The sequence below is a fragment of the Haemaphysalis longicornis genome, unplaced genomic scaffold (genome assembly GCF_048455015.1).
Source record: "Haemaphysalis longicornis isolate Haplotype H1 unplaced genomic scaffold, Haemaphysalis longicornis Haplotype H1 scaffold_8, whole genome shotgun sequence".
Lineage (NCBI taxonomy): Eukaryota > Metazoa > Arthropoda > Arachnida > Ixodida > Ixodidae > Haemaphysalis > Haemaphysalis longicornis.
In genome coordinates this window covers 106,840,731-106,861,439 of record NW_027526445.1, presented here as the reverse complement: position 1 = coordinate 106,861,439, position 20,709 = coordinate 106,840,731, and the positions used below count along the sequence as shown (strand labels likewise).

Here is a 20,709-nt window from a genome sequence, read left to right as displayed (position 1 = left end):
ATGTGAAACCACATTTAAGAAATGTGACTAGACGATGTAGGGGGGCCTCTAGTTTTGTTTGGTCATGTTGCTTGAACGCTAATGTGCAGTTAAGAGAGAGAGAGAGTAAACTTTATTATCTAGACATGTCGGAGTTCAAGAAGCTCGTGATACCTACGGATAAAATAAACTGAGTGTATTACATAGTGTATCTGTGATTTAGCCTGAAAAACCCGAAGTTCGGAATGGTTTTTACAAAAAGCCGATTTCTCCACGATTGTCAGTTTGAAAAATAACCACCGATTTTTACCCCCCATTTAAAAAAAAAAATATATGAAACCCGAAAACGAACAACCCTATTTAAAAGCATCCTCTCATTTTAGCGCAAAGTCGCACACGAAGCCGTGTGGTCTGCGTCAGTGTAGCACGGCGGACTAGGGTGCCTCGATTCACGCGTACGCCGTACAGGCTGGAGACACGTATAGGCTGGCGCCACCATTTCGGGTCACTCGCTCGCCGCCGAAGCAAGTCATTGTATCAAAACCGTGCTAAAATTATCGCCGCAACGCTTTTTACTGGCGAAGTTTGAATCATCTCATCTGTTTCGCGCTGCCGTGTATCGTGGGAAACGAAAAGAGCAGCGCGTTGAGCACGTTGACCCGATTGCGGCAGCACGGGACCGTTCAAAGGGTGTCTCCACCCTGCACAGCAGCGCTGGCATCGAGGCACCCTACGGCGGACCCTGGATGCACACCCCCTCATGTTTCTCTCGCTCAGTATTGATTGGCCCTTCCTCCTGGGCTGACCCTCCGCTTCTCTCTTGTTCTCCCTCTTGCTCCTTTTGCAGCAAGTGCGTATCGGCGACGAGTTCTGTGGCATGGACGTCAACACGCTGCTGGCCGGTGGCAAGCCGGTGAACGCAACACCCGTGCTCTCGTGCTCCAACGTGTTCACGTCAGAGGCGGCCGTGTCCACGCACGACTACGCGGTCGCCTTCCCCAGAAGCGCCACGGGACATCTCGAGAAGGTCAGCCTCTACTCCATGTGGCACTACTTCTTTTTACACGCTTTGGGCACCTCGGGATTAACTTCCGCTTGTATACCGCATTTTCGCGCGTATAACCCGCACTAAAAATGCGAAAATTTCAGGCGTGAGGTAGAGCTGCATCAAATGTTGTTCTGTATTAAATGTTGTTGTAATAAATATGTGAGGTATTTCCTTTGCTGCAGCTTCACCGCAATGTGCGTTTGGCCGTGATGCCCCTACAACAGTAAAAATGACTAGGCCATTGTATCCCATTGACAGTGCTTATTTTGCACACACAGCTCAACAGTATACCAGCTGAAAAAATTATGTAGCAAGTCACCTAGTTACATAGTCAGCGAGGCTACTTCTTTGGCATAAATAAATGTGTGATGCTGCTTGAGTAGTAGCTTTGGTCTATCCTTTTATGTATAAAATATGCGGGCAATACGCCGGGATTTTTTTTTTTTAATTGGTCGACGGAAAGTGTGGGTGCTGGTTATATGCGTGAAAATACGGTATATAGTTGGTGGCGCCCTCCTGTTTTTCAGTACATAACAGAGTGCGTAACATGTGTGTTTTTGTGTATATGTGGGTGTGTAGTTACCCTTATTATTGCAGCCTACCTTGCTGCCTAAATTTCTTCAGCACAAATCCGCTAGTTGCCTGTAAAATCATGTCTGTGGTGTGTGAAGCTTTTCAATCAAATGTCATGGTCAAAAGAATACCATGACTGGCATTGCTACGCAGCGTCATTCTTCAGAGTGTGAATCCTCTAAGCCGAGGTTGCAGGGGGAAAGAATGCTGTTATCTAATATATTGTCACGAAGGGAAGACGCAGAGGACGAAGTTGTGTGCGTGGTGCGTGGCTGTGGTTGGTGCTGTGATGGATGACATCATGTAAACGTATTGCTTCGCATCCAATCATCGTTCCTGTCAATCGTCCTGTCGCCACGTAACAATATTGCGTTGCCTGTTACGAAGTTTGAAATCGTTCGTGCGCATGGTCCCGCAGCTGCGTATAATTTTGGCAGGCGTGTGCCCGCAGTTCACGAATTTACCCGAAGTCGTCAGTTCAAGGCGTGGAAAGGCGAAACACGCGCTACCCTAATTGACAGGCGTCGGCGAACGCCTGTGCACCATGGATAAGTGCGAAGTCTAGAAGGTACCCGGCCTGTGTTTTCGCTACTTGGGCGTGCAGCTCGGCTGCGCAGTAATTCGTTTCATCGGCTAACAAAGTTCCACTTTCCTGCTTGGTCGATGGATGGATCTTAAGCCAGAAGTAGCGGCGGCGGGTGACACTTTGTCGTCCTGTAGTCCGCTATGTGCATGCTGCAGGCGTGCTTGATTTGAAGAGGGATGCGCCTTCCTCTGTGGCATTGCCGATGCTTCTTTGATCAGCCCTTGCCCCCATCCAAGCGAGCGGACGCCAAAGTGCGGTCACGCATTTCTTGCGACCCCCCTTCCCTCGGGAAGTGACGTCACGAGTTTCTGACAAGCGTTGCTGGCACACAACAGCTACGTCATTTCTTTTCCCTACCGTATAGTTTTGACAGGCTGATGTCCAGTTTTTGAGTGCCATTCCACGTGCTGTTCCGTCGACACGATAAATGAGATCAAATTGAAGTATGTTCCACGCGTTGCAGACTGCTTGTATTTCAGCCAGGGTGTCCTGTTGAGCAAAGAAAGTGAACTGTGTAATAATAATCACCACCGAAAATTGGTGTCAGTACCCCTTTAAGTTGAAGATCCCCAGGCGGTCAAGATTTCATCCATAGCCTCCTACTGCGGCACGTGAAATCCCAGTGTGAGGTGTCGCTTTGGTTGCATTTATTCAGGTGCCTGTGTCTTCTGTTGTACCTGCAGCTTTGGTGTGTTTGTTCCATACGTTTTGAGATGCTTCCGTGACGGGTGCATCACCATTTTGTTGCGTTACACCAGGCTTGCCCCGGGGTGTTGTACCCCACACTGTTTCGGCTGCCAAAGAAGGCTGCAAAAAGGATGAGCCCCGCCTGGGACCGCCGTTTGTGGTTCACCTGACTGTGGCGCCGCCGCCGCCGGTTGTAATTCGCCTGACTGCAGCGCCAAACACAAGACCTGTTCGACGGCAAAAACGCCCATGAATGCGATTGCAAGTGTTCGGTGCATTCAGGTGAGATAATAGGAACACCTCCTGATGGGAGCATTTTTCTGAGTCTGCCAACGTACCTGCCACGGTGGCTAAGTGGCTAAGGCGTTGTGCCGCGAAGCCCAAGGACGTGGGTTCGATCCCAGTCACGGTGGCTGCTTTTCACACAGAGGCGAAAGGGAGTTTGGATCGATTGATTATTGATTATTGGGTTTAACGCACCAATGCTGCTTAGGCAGTGAGGTGCTGCATAGTGGAGAGCTCCGGATTAATTTTGACCACCTGCAGGGGATCTTTGAACACACGGTGGGTGTTTTTGCTTTTCGCCTCCACCAGAAAAGTGGTCGCCACGGCCGAGAAGCGAAGCTGTGTCGTTGGGCTCAGCTGCAGATCGCCTTAGCCACTGAGCCACCGCAGCGGGTAGGAGGCAAAAAGTGAAAATGTTTGCGTGTTGAGATTTCAGTGCACTTTCAGACATCCCCGAGTACCGTATTAGCCGGAATATGGGTCGACCCCCTAACCTTGCAGCCGAGTAATTGGAAAAAAAATTATGCATGTATTAGCATTTTATGGAGACTATAATTACTTTTTTGCGTAAGGTTACTCATTGGAGCTGTCTAAAATCTTGTTGAACGACTGCCTTTGTCTGGCGGTCTCCCACACAGCAAGTCGTCCTTTGTGCAGTCCGGCAAGACCATGTCATCAGTAAGCGAGCGCCAAGCAACGGGACACCCATGTGCAGACTGCCGCGAGATTCAGTTTTTGCACGCGGCCAGCAAACGCCTTAGTGTTGTAGTCGGCCATCCATTCGTAGAGACGTCGCAGAATGCTCGCCGTCGGAAGTGGCCACCTTGTCTCTAAGTGCCAGGTGCACGGTGCATCACCCACAAAACGATGTCTTCTGACCGTTGCATAACGAGTGCTGTCCCTTCAGCTTACGCCCGTAGTGTGCACTCTCTCCAGTGACACCGAACTGGCGCTATTCAGACACATTGCCATTGGCTTGGGCATGCTATACAACGTTTCTTTTAAATGCTGTTGTGAAGTGGCGCTAGGTGCCTTAACTTATCTTGAGCAAGAACAAAAAAATTCCGCAGACGCTCACTGACAGTGAGAGAAGCAACAACAACAAAAAAAAAAGGCGGCGACTCCAATTGATGTCGGTGGCAATGGTGTCATTGCGGTTTGAATTGGCCCGATGGGCTGCGTGTTTGCTAGATGACAACATTATAACAATGACCGGTACATCGGTCAAGGGGTGGATTTTCGGCAAATTCTTTGGTAAAAAATCTCAACCTATATTTTGACTTATACGGTTGTCAAAATTAATCCATTAATCCGGAGACCTCCACTGTGGCATGCCTTATAGCCCTGGTGCAGCATCAGTACATTAAACCCCACAACCAATCAAGTGATCACAAGAAAAATTAACCATAGACTTTTTTATGTTGTTTTCATTTCTATGAAGTCTCACGAGGTCGCCCTAGGCGAGTGAGAGGAGCTTGGGGGATTGGAGAGCTGTCTACGAGCGACTACAGCAGCCAGCGTCACGGATGGAATCCCAACAGCCATAGAGTACAGAGGAGAAGGGAGGCCTGGTGCGGTCTACCTCATCAATACTTGGCATGTCGGCAAAGGTAAGGAGCATGTTGCTTCTGTTTCAGCCGTGCGCACAAGCAAAAATGGTGACACCATAAAGGGGCAGGGCCCTGTTTTGGTATTTTCAATCGGTATGTATGGCAGGCGCTCTTGGCCACTTTGGAATCAAGAGGCTGTGGCATCATTATTTTGTTGTGCGAGTCTGTTCTGAACAGTGTGTTCTTGTGCTGTGCAGGCAGCGCCATCTTTGTGGAAGCAGTGTGTCTTGTCTGTGGTGACTTGTATCCAAGCTAAGCACAATTGCCAGCCACTGATAGCCAAGCAGATGCCAACAGAAATGGATTTATCGAGATATGTAGCAAGGGTTATGTGCAGCCTACTGGCTGTTTGCGTGACGTCTAATGTGGTAGAAAATGTTGAGGGGACAGTCTCCTTGAGTCTTTTTTTATGCACACTATGTGAAACCTAGTCGGGTCTTCCTGCGCAGTTTTTTCTTTTCTTTTCTTTTTTTTCCCCAGGCACGCAATACTTCACCAACGCGATAATCAGCCAAACCCATTTCGAAAAAGCAAGTCTTGCTTCTTGGCTTTGAAAGTTGCATGTTTTGTCTACTAATTTGATTTTCTTGGTCAATTTTTTTTTTTTTTTCTCTCGTTTTACATCCCCCCTGCCTTTCCCCGATGTTCTCTTGCTTACACTGGCATTACCACCCTTGGCTTGCTTTCCAAAAACGCTTGATGACCCTGTATCTCGGATACAATAATGATTCCAATCTTTTACTGGTGTTCCACTCCTTCGTCAAATGCCAAGGAATGTTTGCAGCCGAATGGTAGCCATGAAGACAGAACGCAAATTTGGTTCATGAGAAAGACTGCTTCATCCCGGTACACGGGTAGAGTGTGTTGGAAGAGAGAGGTGTGTCGTTCGGAGCCGATTAGGGGGTCCCTTTTGCGATGAAAATTTCTGCTGAGGAACTCCTGTTGTAAGCAGCGCCCCTGGCATCCACTGCTTACCAGTTGGCCTCAGAAGTTTTAAGGTAATCCTTGTCTATTGCCCCAAATAATCTTATTTCTGTGTTTCATGATATAAAGATGTATAAAACCCGTCAAATAACTGTTTAGTTTTCTTTATAAAAATTTCTAGGTGGCGCTGGCTGCAGTAAGAGTTCTCTGGGGAACGCCTGCGCTCCATACAATTTTTTCATTGCAAAAGGGGCCTGCGCTCTCCGTTGGTTTTTCCTCTGCACGACACACCTTACCTTATGGTACACTGTAACAGTGGTACCAGGTTCATCACGAAGTTCTAACAAATAATGGAAATAATAAGAAAAACAGGTGAGGCAGTGGCGACTACCGAGCCTCTTTTCGGCTATTTCTCAGTGTCATCATGGAATCTTGTTTGTGCGACTGGCACCCATCGACGAAAGCCACCTCTATTACACATGACTCGCCGACCGTAGTGGGGCCTGCATAGTTCCGTTTGTTTGTAGTGCTGGCCCACATTTACGTCACTCTAGCGTGAAATTTGAAACTTTTTGAATGCTTCTTGCGTTTTCTTTGAGAGTGGCCGAGGGGGTTAAGAAAGCAATGTTTGTGACTGGAATAGGTCTAGGTGAGATACCAAATGCTGGGCCCACTTGCAGGAACACACGTGCTTATGGGCAGTCTTATTCACAGTCTAGTCTTATTCACGATCTTCAATAAGTCTGCGAATAAAATTCGGACTAGTTCGCTTGCTCGAAAGCACTCCGGCCAGGCTATAGAGCGGTCTTATTGAAGACTACAGCAGTCTTATTCGCGGACTTATTGAAGTCCGCGAATAAGATTTGGACTAGTTCGCTTGCTCGAAAGCACTCAGGCCAGGCTACAGAGTGGTGTTATTGAAGACTATAGGGACAGCGGGTACCTAGATGGGCACGAGAGAGGCCCCTAGGGAAAAACGGGGAATACGGTGCGAAACTGCTTGTTGATGTCGCCGGCGTTGGGAAAGCGTTTATTTCGAACCATGATAGGATAAAGTCCAGAAATGCTGACCATCAGGCGGCGTATTTGGGCCTTGACACAAATACGTTACAATGATCAGCCATCCTTGGTAGGCCAACTCACACCGCATAAACGAAGTCATAAACAAAGATCGTTTGCTGCAAAGCGTGGGCCCAAGAAACCCAGTGGGCTGACGCGAAAAGCATCCACGTTGTCTCACGTTGTTGCAACACAAGTCGGGCTTTCCGTCTCACCATGAATTACAAAGTTGCGAATTGGCTTTGAGTTCATCGTCGTAGGCTCGGATGTAACGAGCACTGCAGCGGCGACACGATCGCAACAACCCGCTGCCTCGCCGGCAGCTCGCTCAGCAAGGGCTGCAGCTGTAAACAGTCGTTCTGTAGAAATATAGCGGAATGTTGATTACATGCATGCTGCTTTTACGCGCAAAAGATCCCAAATGCTCAAGCAGAATGCGCAATCAAAGTACAAGCCTAAACAATCAGGCTTCATAACAGCCACTTTCGAAGGGACTGATCGAAAGAAGCGAAGTCTGCGCAGCTTCTCTTTGGAAACGCGATTTTATTTAACGCTCTCAGGCAGAGGTATTGCAGGCTGCTAGTATTTTGTTGTGGTGTATAATTTTTATGTCACATTGCAGTTCTATTGTGAATGCCTATTTGTTGTTTCTGAGTTAATGGGCATGATTTTATAAAACAATATATTTGGTCCGTCGTTTCCCTGCCGCCTTTTCGTAGCTACTGCAGCGACTGCCGACGTAGCAGACGATCACACATTCACACCGCGCGCTCAGCCACCCGATGTCTGCTCGGGACAAAAATCGGGCCGCCGACAATATATTCCTGCATTTTTTTTTTTTTTTTTATGTTAGGGGATAAAAAGCCGCGCTGCTCGTCCGCGCCCACAGCGCACAGCGAAAGTTGAAAACGGTGGTTGGCTGCCACATCAAAGTAGGTAGGCCTTGCGGCTTCCCTCGCTGGCATTGTCTTTCCCTTTCCACCCTCTCTCTCGACGGCGTTTCCAATGGCGTCGACCTCCGCGGAACAGGCATTTATTTGTTCCAAGCAGACGGTCGAACGGCCACCCCTCGGCATTGTTTGCAACTTCTACGGCTTCTGCACTCACTTTTCACGATATGGAGGTCGATCTTTATGATGAAATGACCGACCACGTCAGCATAGGTAAGACTGTGAATAAGACAGCTCGGAGCAGTCTTATTCACTGTCTTATCCCAATCTTAGTGTCTCATTCGCGGTCTTATAAGTTTCCGGAAAGCATCTTATAGCCTAGGGAACATAAGACAGCGAAAAAAAAAAAGACTGCCAATAAGATTAGACTGCGAATAAGACTGTCTTATTGTGCTTCGACCAAGTGGGCCCCAATTTTTTCAAAGTGAACAAAGCTGTATCTCATCTTCATGGCCACTTTAAGATTCAAAGAAAGCCTTGCTAGCGGTTTGTTAATGTTTCTTTTGAGCATCTAGTTGCGCAGAGCTATTGTGCTTATTAGGGGTAGTGTAATGGGCTGATCACACACCTAGGTTCAGGGTTAAGAAAAGAAAAAGGCCCTGGGCTAATGTCCATGTATTCCTTCGTCAAAAGCATGGTTTCTCAAAGTGGGTTCCGCGGAACCTTGGGGTTCCGCAGGCCCCTCCTCAGGGTTCCGCGAGCCACTGATAAATTTTCCCTGGTTCCGCAGTTGCAAAGTCTTATATGGTGAACTTGAGGTGCGATCGATCTAAGGAACCTCCATTACTCACGCCCGAGTGTCAGTAAGCACATCTCAGCGCATAACAGAAACGCGCGAGCTGCGCAATAAATCTCGCTAGCAGCTTGTAGCCAGCCAGACTCCGAAAACGGGCCACGTGGTTAAACTATTGCACTTGAATCTCGGCCTTATAGTACCCCCATGCGCATTTCTCCTGTTTGGAGATAGGTGCCGCTAGCGTACGCATTCGCGTAAAGTCGATGGGAAAAAAAATGATACCCTAGCTTACTTTTAAATTTATTGCACGTTAATGTAGCATGAACGGAATGAAAAATGGCGGGAGGGGGGTTCCTTGGCACTTAACGGAACTTAGCAGGGTTCCGTGCGACCAACATGCTTGAGAACCCCTGGTCAAAAGAACAAGTAAATATGCTAGTGTGTTTTATCCGCCGCGGTGGCTCAGTGGCTAAGGTGGCATTGCGCTGTGGAGCACGAGGTCGCGAGTTCTATTCCCAGTTGCGGCGGCCACTTTTCTGATGAAGGCGAAAAGCAAGAACACTTGTGTTTGCGAGATTTCGGCACACATTAAAGATCCCCAGGTGGTCAAAATTAATACCAGATAAAGCATTACATGGGGCCCTTGGAAAAAATTTTTTCTGGTCCTTGAAAGTCCTTTAAAACCCTTGAATTTTTGCTTTTGAAGCCTGTACGAACCCTGTGACACAAGGACCAACTTGAGGAGAGCTGGCTTATGTTTGTTCATGCTTGCGTACTTGTGAACGTAGACGTATGCTCACATTTTGTGCTCGGGCCGATTTCTTCGAAAGAAATTAACCCTGAGTTTTGTTGCAATGTGTCTGCAGGCAACACTGGTCCCCCTCGTGGACACTTTCCAGGAGCGACCTAGCACAAGACGGCTGGAACCGGTCCCTCCACTGCAGGCGCCACCCTCGTACCGGTATTTCCCTCGACCCTGCACATGAAGGGTGCTCTGGTCGTTGAAAAGTTGGCGCCCTACAATGCTGCTTCGGAATCTACTGGATGCATTGCACAGCGTGTGTTACGTTTGGCCTGGATAGGCTGGGCAGCGAAAACCACTCAGCTCGTGTGCTGGGAAGAAAGTGTTGTATCTCGTGCGAGATATGCGCGGGAGAAGTGATTGCAAGATGGTTGTGATTGTTGATACTCGAAACATCTGGCTCACGAGCGCAGGAGAGGCCGGGTTGCCGACGCAACTGTGCATTTATTGCCCGGGTCGATGTACACAACATCCCATCCTCCTCAGATTGGGTCAGTGTATAAGTTTGATAGACACCATTTGAATTATGGTCTCCACTCTGTTGCTTGGTGTTGTGTGGACCGTCTAAGTTGGTTTTGACAAGGTTGTGTCGCACGGCTGTTGTGCAGAAGAATGTGTTGTTTGGCAAATTGGTACTAAGCTGTGCAACACATTACAGTGGGAAGGTAGATGGAGGCTAACAGAGAGGCTCTGCTTCTGCCTGCCGGTGTTCCCTTCGGAGTTTTCATAGGACGTAGGGAATCTTGTAGCGGACTTTGCATGTTTTGTCACCAGTCACCTCGCACAATTTACACTTGGGTATGCATCTATGGCTGTCTCGGGGGTTGGGTGTACTGCATGCCAGGCACACCTTTGCGTTGGGCGTGGGGTAGACACCACTGCGGTGGCCCACCATGCCGCAGCCTTTGCAGACTTCAATTTGCTTGCAATAGAGACTGCATTGATATAATGTGTAGCCGTAGCACGCATATCGGGGGACTTTTTCGCTGGAAAAAGCGACGATGACTGTCATGGAGGTACCGATGCGCTTAGCTCCCACAGCCGTGGGGTTGTATTTAGTCACAATCTGTTCGTGAATGCCGTGGTCGTTATCCTCCAAGGGGACGCCTTTGATCACGCTTCTCACTATACCCTGTGTGGCGGTTCCATACGCACTGACGGCTTACGTGATTCCCTGTATGGCAATTTCTTGGATTCGGGCGTATTTCTCTGCACAGGCCATGCTTGGAGTACTGGTGATCATTATGTTTTGTGGAAAATTAGGGCACGCCGTGTCGTCTACTCTCTCCGTCTTTTCGATTTTGCCGGCCACCATAATGACTGACGCAACACTCGCCGCTTCTTTCTTTGCAATATCAAGGCCCCTGCGGGGTCGAATGACAAACTTGATTTCTTCTGCGGGTAATGTGGGGGCATGCGAGAAGCTCGTACGACTTCCTTTCTCACGTTCCTGCCGTGTGAACTTTTGCCGTCGCGTCGGTAGAGGCGTCTTCCATGGCGCTCGGCAAAATGCCGGCAATTAGGCGTAGCAAACGCTCAGAGCGTTAGGCTTAATCACGTCACATTGGTGGTGAAAAGCCAAAGTCCAATAAATGGGCGAAAAACGCACCTTTTGGTGAAAATTTGGCGTCGGTCGATGCCCCGCACCTTCACGCATCCATTGGTAATAAGCACATCGAGAATAAATCAATTAACACTGAGCAATTGGGTATTAATTGCAGAGCCGATGTGAACACATCCCCACCTTAGAGATAGTGCAACGCATATTGTTTCATGTGACTGAGATAACATAAAACGTACTCATTATGTGATGACGTCAGGTGCGGCTGATCGACGCCAACTAACATGGTTTACTCACGAGTACACTAGTCATGAATCAAACTTTCAAGTTAACACGCCTACATTTACTACACTCCACGCTCACACCGAAGGAAAAATTACCTAGAGTGTGACGATGTCCATTGGCGGCAACACAACAGACGATGAGTCTGTTGCTCGCACCGATGCGAACCCAGTCTCAGGCGCTGCTCTCACAAAAAGCAAATGTAAAGGCGTGACTGTAATTAGTAACAAAATGTGAGCAACACGGCGTACGCTCTGCTGCAATTCATGCTGAGCATGGCTACTTTTGTGTCCGGAGTGTCACTTTGAACAGTACACATGACCACAACTGCAAAAAACACCTTTACAATGGATTTTCGGTGTTAGCCAGCTTTGATATCACTTTATGCGTCAGCGCGGTTATGTCATGGGTGGGAGACGACAGCATCCGACGGGTTCCTTGTAATTGGGGACCTTAGACTACCATCTGAGCATCGCCTCTGTGCCATTGGAGTTTGCGTTGGGCTTTCCTTGCCTTTGACGAAGTGGGCAGAACAAATGTGCACTCTCTTTGTGGGAGTCCAGTTTTCTCGCCTGATCGCTGCAATCCAGGCGCCCTTTCCGCCTTCATCTTTTGGGAAACAGAACGTTCTGGCAACACAGACTGCATCCTGGCACGACACAGCAGTGCCCAAGCCGCGAGCGCTTCATCGCGACTGAGATAGGATGACGTGGGTTCAAGACCAAACATGAAAACATGATTTCTGCTTTTGAGTTTGAAGAATTGTAGAAGGAAAACTGGAAGGACAGGTGCTCGCAACACATACATGACGGCGCCGCGCCAGCAGCAGAGCACATTCGCACGAATTCAACTGGATACGGATTGGCTATGGCTCCGGTTTGGCGAACCTGGCTTGCGCCTCGTGTAAAGACGCATCGTTATCACCATCAAACAATGGCGTCCACCTATGAGTTTTGTTTTTGTTTTGGGTGGCAGCGTGGGCGCACCGTGCATGTTTTCGGTGAAACTAAGCATCCTGAATGAATAAAAAGTTACAGATAGCTTGCGCTATGCTTATTTTATAGTAAAATAATTGTTCAAACCCAGCCCAAATCATCGAAAATTTCGTCGGAGCGAAAGCATGCCAGACAAATTGTTCGTTGGGCCGAGGACATTGTTGCATGGCTAGGATATTGTTGCATGCAGGACATGGCTAGCTGACGGGGAATTGGAAATATTTCGTTGGAGCGGAAATTTCGTTGAAGTGGACTTCCTTGTAGCGGGATTAGACTGTATGTACAAAATGATGACGAACAATATACTCCACTGCTGTTACATAATACATTATGTACAAAATGATAAAAACACATTTCACTGGAGTTATAATATAGGTAATGATGATTATGCTCAAAAGTTTTTGAACTTGCTTTTTGAGGTTTCGAATTGCGTTCTTAGCATTTGTGTGATGTTCTTGAAGCATAGCATATCTTCTTTCCATGTCTGCCAACTGCTTTTTCAACTCAGCACAATCTCTTTGTGTCTCACTAGCTGTGAGAGTTTCATTTTTCGAGTTTGGAGTTCCGACATGCAAAGCTTCGACGCTTGGGCTGTTGTCCGATGACGTCTCTTGTGATACTGTGTGAGTTGACTCGGGGAGCATTTCCGCTGTCTCTGATGATGCGTGAGATTCTTCAGCGGGGTTGTTCACCTCTTCATTGTTGGATGTGGGCTCAGGCTGCGTTCTGTCTGTGGGTGGCTTTCGCTGCTTTGGAGCAACTGGAAGCGGAAAGATATGCAAACCAATGATCAAATTAAACAATACGTTCAGGGAAAGCGCGGTAATCCCGGGAACGGGAAATAAAGACAAAGAACAAAAGTGGAAGCACTGCATGACAAGCGTCTTGGCATTTACACTTGTAATAATTAACCAGGGCGAGCGATTGTGCCTTTTCCAGTGGATTGATTGATTGATTGATTGATTGATTGTGGGGTTTAACGCGCCGACGCAACGTAGGCGATGAGGCGCGCCGTAGTGGAGGGCTCCGGATTAATTTTGACCACCTGGGGATCTTTAACGTGCGCCGAAATCTCGTACACACAGGCGTTTTTGCTTTTCGCCTCCATCAGAAAAGCCCTTTTCCAGTGGAATTGGATTAAGTGGATGCGTGAGGTTAAGGTTGTTGCGTGGGCGGATCGACATTACAGTTGAATAGCTGGAAGTGACTCCCGATAGAGCAGGAGAAGCAACATCGATACATATATAAAAAGGTGTTTTTTCCCCTCCAAAATGAGCCAAGTCCACTTTAGGTGGAATTGGGAAAAAAGTCGTTTTGTGCTACCGAAAGAACGGTGGCTGCTGCTGAAATAATTTTTTGCCACGGTGTACAAGAGAGGAAAGGATCTTATGTGAGCACTGAAATGGAAATGTGGCGGCATTACTTCCCTAGGTAGGTAGGTACTTGTAAAGTTCGTATCTGGCACGCATAGATGTGACACAGTATTTGACCCATTTTGAATAAGGAGCTGTTTATTTCACAGGTTCTTGGTGTGAAAAACTGCTGCGGAAGTATTATTGGAGGAATTTTCAAACTAATATGCATAAAACTAGTAACGTGACTGTCATTTTACAGCCGCAAATCCTTGCTGCATTGGAACAGAGGTCACCGAATGATGACACCATGATTAGATGTGGACAGAAGGAGCGTCTTCTTGGAATCTCTTGAAAACGTCTTAAAAATACTTCAACTCTTCATGCTGGGGCTACAATTCTCCTAAGTGTTTAACGAGAAGTCCCGTGACGTCTTTCACCTTCAAGGGGTTTATTTTGCACTCGTACAAGCCACGCCTCTCTGGGGCACCTGAGAGATTCTTCCCTTTGCATAAAACGGGAACAAAATTTGACACTGAGAACCGGTAGAGTGGTTCTGCTCGAATTTCCGGGCTTCGTCTGTTGGGGCTCAGCTGCATATGAAAAAAAATTCCCGCGCCTTCCCGCGAGGGGAACACGAGTAAATGCAGAGCATTGGGGCCTCAGTACTGATTGAAGGCAGTGTTGCTGGAGTAGCAGACACGAGTAAACGTGGGCACGAGCGTCAACCAAGGAAGGAAGGAGCAACGCAGTGACTGAAACACGAGCGACCGCTAGCCACTATGTTTGCAGCGCGCACAGTAGAGGGAGAGCAGTACGGGGGGGAGAGCGCGCATGCGCAAGCAGCGCGCGCCCTTCCACGCCCCACCGCGCTGCTATCACGCACCTGTTAGGCCGAGACCGCGACGGAGCGAACGGGCTGACTACGACGCATGCGCGCGCCAGCTGCTGTTGAGAGAGAGGAGGGAAGGAGAGGCGCACCTGCTGCGGACGCGGAGCTGTGGACGCCGTCCGACGCAGGAACAGGCGAGGCTAAGAAATGCTCTGCATTTAAAACTTTCACTTTGCTAATCTTAAAGGGCAGGCTCGGTGTTGGCTTCAATACCTCCGCTGCGTAGGACTTCCAGTCGTATACATCCCAGTGCTTTCCGAGCTCCAGTACGGTGCCATGTTCCGCAAAGATTTTTTTGTAGCTGTCTGGGTTCAGTATTCCTTCATTCTGTCTGATGTCTTTCTCAATCCTCCCAAACGCTGTATCTGGCGGCAAGAAACGGTGACCAGTGACAGGGAATACAAGAGTAACTTTCGATACCTCAGCAGGAGCTTCATTTTGGAGCCACCACAGAATCATACACAGTGGAATTCTTGGTCTGCCCAGCACAGCTGTCGGTCACCACACGAACTTCTTAGACTCCCTCATATTTTATGCTTTGAAGCGTGCTGTGTATAGCACTTGCCACTTCACTGCTTCCTTTGGCACTCTCATCTTCGCTCCATGTGTAGCAGTGAGCAGCCTCTTTGGGCGTAGAACGATCATCTTGGTTTTGTACTATACACAAGTGGTACTGATAGATCTGCCGGCTGTAGTACGTCTGCTGGTCAGGAAGTTTCGGCTTAGCTTTTTTTTTGTTGTTGTTGGCAATCAAAAGAAAGCGTCAGAAGATTTGCTCTTCTTTCTATTAAACATATGCATAGCGGCATACGTTTAATATCGGCCCCCCGCTTTAAGAGGCCACGTCCGTTTGCATCAATCAAATATCAAAAGGCCGCAAAAACATGATGAAACCTCCAACATAAACACGTAAAACCGTACGTCTGGTATCTAGAAACAGCCACACAGACAAGCTGACAATAGCCCCAAATGGATTTGGCACTGCTGAGAAGCCAGGTGCTTACACTGCATATGCAGGAGTGGTTCGTCGGCTGCCACTTGTCCCGCTTGATCTGCCCCGTCCACAGAAGCTGCCTTTTTGGGTCTCCAGGGAACGAAAACATCCTGCAGACATTTTTGGCGCTTTTTGAACACTGGGGAACGCAGCACCAAGGCATTCGGAAAAGAGACTTTGTGAAGAGCGCCGCTTTCCGCGCGCCTAGCGCGGGCATTGGCGCGGGCGAGATTCAAGAAAATGGCGGCGGCGCCTCCCGAGAACCGGTCTTGGCGGCGGCGACCCCTTCCAAGAGTGGCGCCACCCTCAGCGAAGCGGGCGCGCATTGTGGCTCCCTAACATTACCTCATCCTTCACAACACTTTCAATTTCCTCCAAAACGAAAACAAAAGCAGGCCATCGTCTGTTATGAGCCGTTCGAGAATGCTGACAATTTCAAAAATGCTTCGCACTTTCTGAACCACCGTCGCTTCTGAACCATTTGCTGTACGGGTCGACAACAATTAACGTCCTCCCCTTGACAAGACTATGGTGGCTGGAAGGGGGGGGGGGTGTCAGCATTGGAGCGCTGGACATGCAGCCAGAATTCAGTGTGCTGCTGTTGGCTGGGAGACTGCTGCCGGCTTGCCGCAGCTATGCCATGATATTTGCGGTGGCCGTGGAAGTTATGACAAAGGCTAGTTCGCTCACTTTCCTGCCTGTTTACTGCAAAGCCCTGAAAACTATTGTCTTGAAACTTGCTTCCCAGCGTATGAGCTGCATGCGCCACTCACATTCCGAAGTACTGTAAAATAGTGAATCAAGTGAGCGAATCAAGCTGGCCACCAAGCAGCATCCATGCTGTTTTTTTTTCAGTTTGGTGCCACAGTGTTCTCCATGATTCCTTATTTCAGGTAGAAGCATCAGCATCCATGCTTTAACTGGTTTATTCACATAACGAGCACATTGAAAAGCAAGAGCTCTTTCGTGCAAGGTGTGGTCTGTTTTTGACACTCTTCAGTTTAAAAAAAAACTGTCAAGAGAAAATGTACGGTAAAAGTTGAAATACAGGTTGAGCCAGAGTATAGATCAATCTCCTTACCTTTTGGTCAAGAAGTGTGAGGGACAAAAAGGTACACAACATCGTTTTATTGAGACTATAAGCTCTTGTCTCGCATCACTCTTTTGAGCTATTAAGCTCTCGTCGGAGAGCAGCTTGTGGGTGGCTGTCTCCCAGAGCATGTCGTCCTCAGTGCAGTCCAGGAAAATTCTTATGGAGCACTTTGTAATTAAACACTCAGAAGACCATGTCATGAGGGAGTAAGCACCGATCATGGGAAGCCCATCTGCAGACCATCACCAACTGGCGCTAGGCAGACGTGTTGAAAATCCTGTAACTTTTCTTCCCCGAAAGCCCGCCCACAGAACCGGTTTGAAAAAAAAATCAGATATTTCATTTACTGGCACTTTGGATACAAACATACATGTTGACACATCATTAGTGCGAAAATACATAATCCATGTAAGAATTACAAATCGTATCATATTTGATACAGTGGGCTTTGACTGTATGCCTTGGGAGGAACATCAAAGTCACCGTTCAGAGCCTTTGGTAGTCAAAAAAGCAGTTTCTTTCCTTGTTGAGGCGATACAGCGTGTCTGGTGCTCTAGAGCAAACAGCGCCTCGACGCCCCCTTTCCCTGCGCTCTAGAGCAAGCGCCGTCCAAGTAAAGCCCACTGTATCAATTACGAAAACGGTGAAAATTACCATGCTGTCATGCAGCCCAGATGCGCTACCCATCACTGAAAATTATGCGCTGTGCGGAGACCAGGGTTCTTATGGTGGCCTAGCTCGATCCTCGAGATTCGGCCGCAAGGCTAGCTCCGCTGAACACCGCCACGGATCGCCAACTTGGCGTAGCGGCAGCGAACAGCAAGGGACGCAGGACACAGAATTCGCCCACTCCGACATTTATTGCAATGCAATAAAGGGGACATCGGGCGCGTCGCTCTACACCACCTTAGCAGGGCGGGAGAGACAGGCGCGAGGGCGGACAAAGGAAGGCCAAAAAGGAGCGAGTCGTACTTACGGCAGCTCCCGACAATGGTTCGTATCCAAAGAGACTCGAGAGCCTCCCTCCGTCGTCCGCCCCGGACCAGGCCGCCGGAACTTCCGGGCAAACCTGTCACGTGAGGGGTTCGGCCGCGCCCCCTCGCTCTCACGGGCATCCTCCCGGAGGGGGAAGCGCGCCTCCGCGGCGGGCCGAGAGGGATAGGAAAGATGGCGGAGCTCCGCAATTCCCACATCCCTCCCCCCTTTGACCAAAGCCGCTCGACCTCGAGGGCTCCGGGCGAACGGTGACCTCACCGTTCAGCGCCTGGAGAATTCGTCCAGCAGCTTCAGCAGGTCCCGGGTCAGCCCCTGGTCTTCCATGCTCTGCTCCATGGGGGTTGCTGCTGCCGGATCTGCCGCCCGCGGTTCGAGAACGGAGGCAAGGCCTCCTTCCGAAGTCTCCATGAACCCAGCCGCCTTGGCTGCAGGAGCTGCGTGGGCAAGGCTGTCGGCCCCCGGAAGCGCCTCCGCCTGCAGCACCGACCCGTTGGGAAAGCCGCTCCCTCCCGGGCCCCGGAGCTTGACAGGGGGTGCTACCGATGCCACGTTGACGGGCTGGCCGACCTCTGCCGCCGCTGAAGCCAAAATTGCGGCCGCGAAGGCCGGATCAGCCCGCATTTGGGCCTGGACGGCCGCGAGGTTGACGCGGGCCGCCGCCTTGGAGTGCGACGATGCCGGCTCCTTGGCTTTTGTGGCGGCACGGTGCCGCGCAAACGCTTCGTGGGGGTCCTTGGCCACGACCAGCAGCCCGCAGGTCCCGCAGTAGTCGGCGCCGGCCTCCGCGGCCGCAATGCCGTCTGGGAACCGGGCGTGCTGCTCGCTGATCGTGCGGCGGCGGAAAATCCAGGGCACCCGCTCGGGCGCCAGGTCCCTTTCAATTACCAGCTTGTGGTGGCTCCACGCCGCCGCGGAGAAATAGCAGCGCGGCGGCGCATGCCCCTCCTGGGATGTCCACGTGGCCACGTTTCGTCCCTTCTTTGGACGGGACGGTGTCTCCGGCGCCGTGGCTGCCGGTCACCACAAACGGTGCCGCCGCTCTTTGCGGCGTCTGCTTGGCCCCTGCTCGCCTGGCGATGTGGACGGAGTCGCCGGCCGTGGGGTGAGGTGCGGGCCGTCCACAGGATGGTGCGGACGCGGCCGGCGGTGATGGAGCTGGCCCAAGGTGCGGGACTCGCGGGTGCTGCTTGCAGGGGGGGCCATTTCTCGATCGTCACTCGTCGGCGCGGGGCTGCGGAGTGAGGTACTGCACTGGAACTGGTTCTCCGCACTCTAGCTACATGGCGGCACATCTGATCGATGTCGGTGGCGATAGCGCCTTTGCAGTTTGAATGGGCTTCGATGGGGTGTACGGCTTTCATACGACAAGTAACATAATGCCAGTGACCACCGGGTAATAGGTTGAGGGGTGGCTGTTCGGCAAATGTTTTTGGAAAAAAAAACCTTGACCTGTATTCCAACTTACATGGTGCATATAAAATGCGCAGCAGCATTAGGGAGAGCTACAAGCTTTAGCGAACTCGTATATAGCAAGTTGAGGATGCAAGTTAACAAAACATTGGGATTTGACTGGCAAACACAGATGCAGTCATAAACCGCAGATATTGATGTCCCAACTTCAAAAACCTCATCTTCTTCCTTTTTTTCTTTCTCTCTTTTTCTTTCGTAGGCGTTTTGTTTGGCTTTGAAGCTATAATGCATCGTTGTTAATGTGAAGGAGTGATTGAATGGATTTGTCACTTTGACTTTGCGCTGCTCAAAGCCGACCGTAGTTAGCTTTTTTACAGGTAGTCAAGAAAGAGGTAAGCTCCGTGCATCCTCCATAGCTTTGGAAAGGTCTGTTAGGGAATCCGACGTGTACAGAAGGCCATGCTGGCGTAATGCGTGATCCAAAAGTCCAACGATTTCACTGTGGTCAGGGAGACGTCCCACATGTGGGAAGTGGTCCAGCTTATTTCGTGGTTTTGTGGGCCTATTGGGAGTGCCCTGACTTGGACGGCTACTCCAAACTGCTGAAGAACATTGTTGCCGTTAAAGGGTGACTGCACTAAGAAGTAGAAGTTGAGACAGTGTTGAGATGTCGAGAATTGTGTCGGTGTAGGATGATCGTTGGAGCCGGACATTTGCCCCGGTATTCCAAAGGGGTTTTCGAGTGCGTCTTGGCGCAAGCGAGAAGTTAGCAACACTTAAACCCCGGGGTCTACCTGTGTCGTGTGCACTATGAGGGCAAGTGTGCTGGTAAGGGTAACAAGGAGACTTTTGGGCTGTCGCTTCACTGAGGAACCCGCTAGAAGCTCTAGAAATTGTCTGACACGGGCAACTTCTTTGCTGTCTGGTGTTAAACCTCGCCTTGAATACAGTCGAACCCCGCAATAACGAAACCGCCGGGGAAAGCAAGATAATTCGCTTTTGCGGGAATTTCGTTGCCGCGAGAATGAAACATAAACGACCGGAAAATTGGCCACAAACCAAAAATTTATTTCCTAAAGTCGGTTATATGACTTCGTGAGCCTTACCTTGCAGCCAACGTCACAGTTCAGCTATCACTGTACAAGTGATTCATTGCTAGTCGTCGTGCGCGCCCAAGAACGAGATCGTGTCAAACGCATCCAAAACATTACGTGGGTTCACCTTCTCTGCACGTTTTCCGCCCTGGCCCTCGGCACCGAGTACGTCCAATCATGCAAGTGGAGCCCAGCTTCTTCTGTTTACGAACTTTGCCAGACAGAGTGGCACCTCGTTGCACCAATACTGTTTACAAAACTTAGTGAGCACCGCTTTCTAGACGTCCAGAAAGGTCACAGCTGTCACTGTTTTGTTTTGCGCACGTGCGCCATTGAAAACTGGTGGGATCCTTGCTTTTCAAAATGGTTGAGCTAGTTGCAGGCGTTTCCAAACTCGTCGGCGCTATCCCCCCTTGGGCCACTGACTTGGGCGATGATGGCTGCCTTATCTCGTAGCGATAAAAACCTCCACTTTTGGGCTGGCGAAGGCATCTTACTGAGAGCAAACATGCCAATCGCCACACACAAACACCCTTTCTCCTCTCTAATCTTTATATACCCCTCCTCCCCCTCCCCCCCCGCACTGGGTTGTATGCAGGTGAGCCCCCAGCTGGGCTCAATAATATCCCCAGTGCATCTCCTTTCCTTTTCACTCGAACCACTTAGTAGTAGTAGTAACAAACGTACGCGCTCTGTTCAGCGGTAGTAGGCTAGCGTAGCCCAAGCCAAAGCCGCGACTTGAGTCACCATGTGTCGCCCCCTGGTGGTGCTGCTGCAAGGCTGCCTCCACGGCCGCCGGCT

The 20,709-nt window shown here is 49.8% G+C and overlaps 1 protein-coding gene across 2 annotated transcripts in view; it reads left to right on the top strand.

The window, feature by feature from the left end:
• Nucleotides 1-20,709, top strand: part of LOC144149653 (uncharacterized) — a 73,434-nt gene that overhangs the window by 3,700 nt on the left and 49,025 nt on the right. The window contains exons 4-7 of one of the 2 annotated variants that reach the window (XM_077681314.1): nucleotides 827-1,006; nucleotides 2,945-3,155; nucleotides 4,600-4,768; nucleotides 9,304-13,014. The exons of the other annotated variant lie outside the window; for it this stretch is intronic. Coding sequence (XP_077537440.1) covers nucleotides 827-1,006; nucleotides 2,945-3,126 — 362 coding nt within the window. The 3' untranslated portion in view covers nucleotides 3,127-3,155; nucleotides 4,600-4,768; nucleotides 9,304-13,014. Of the gene's footprint in view, nucleotides 1-826; nucleotides 1,007-2,944; nucleotides 3,156-4,599; nucleotides 4,769-9,303; nucleotides 13,015-20,709 lie in introns of those variants that run through there. 2 annotated transcript variants of the gene reach the window in all.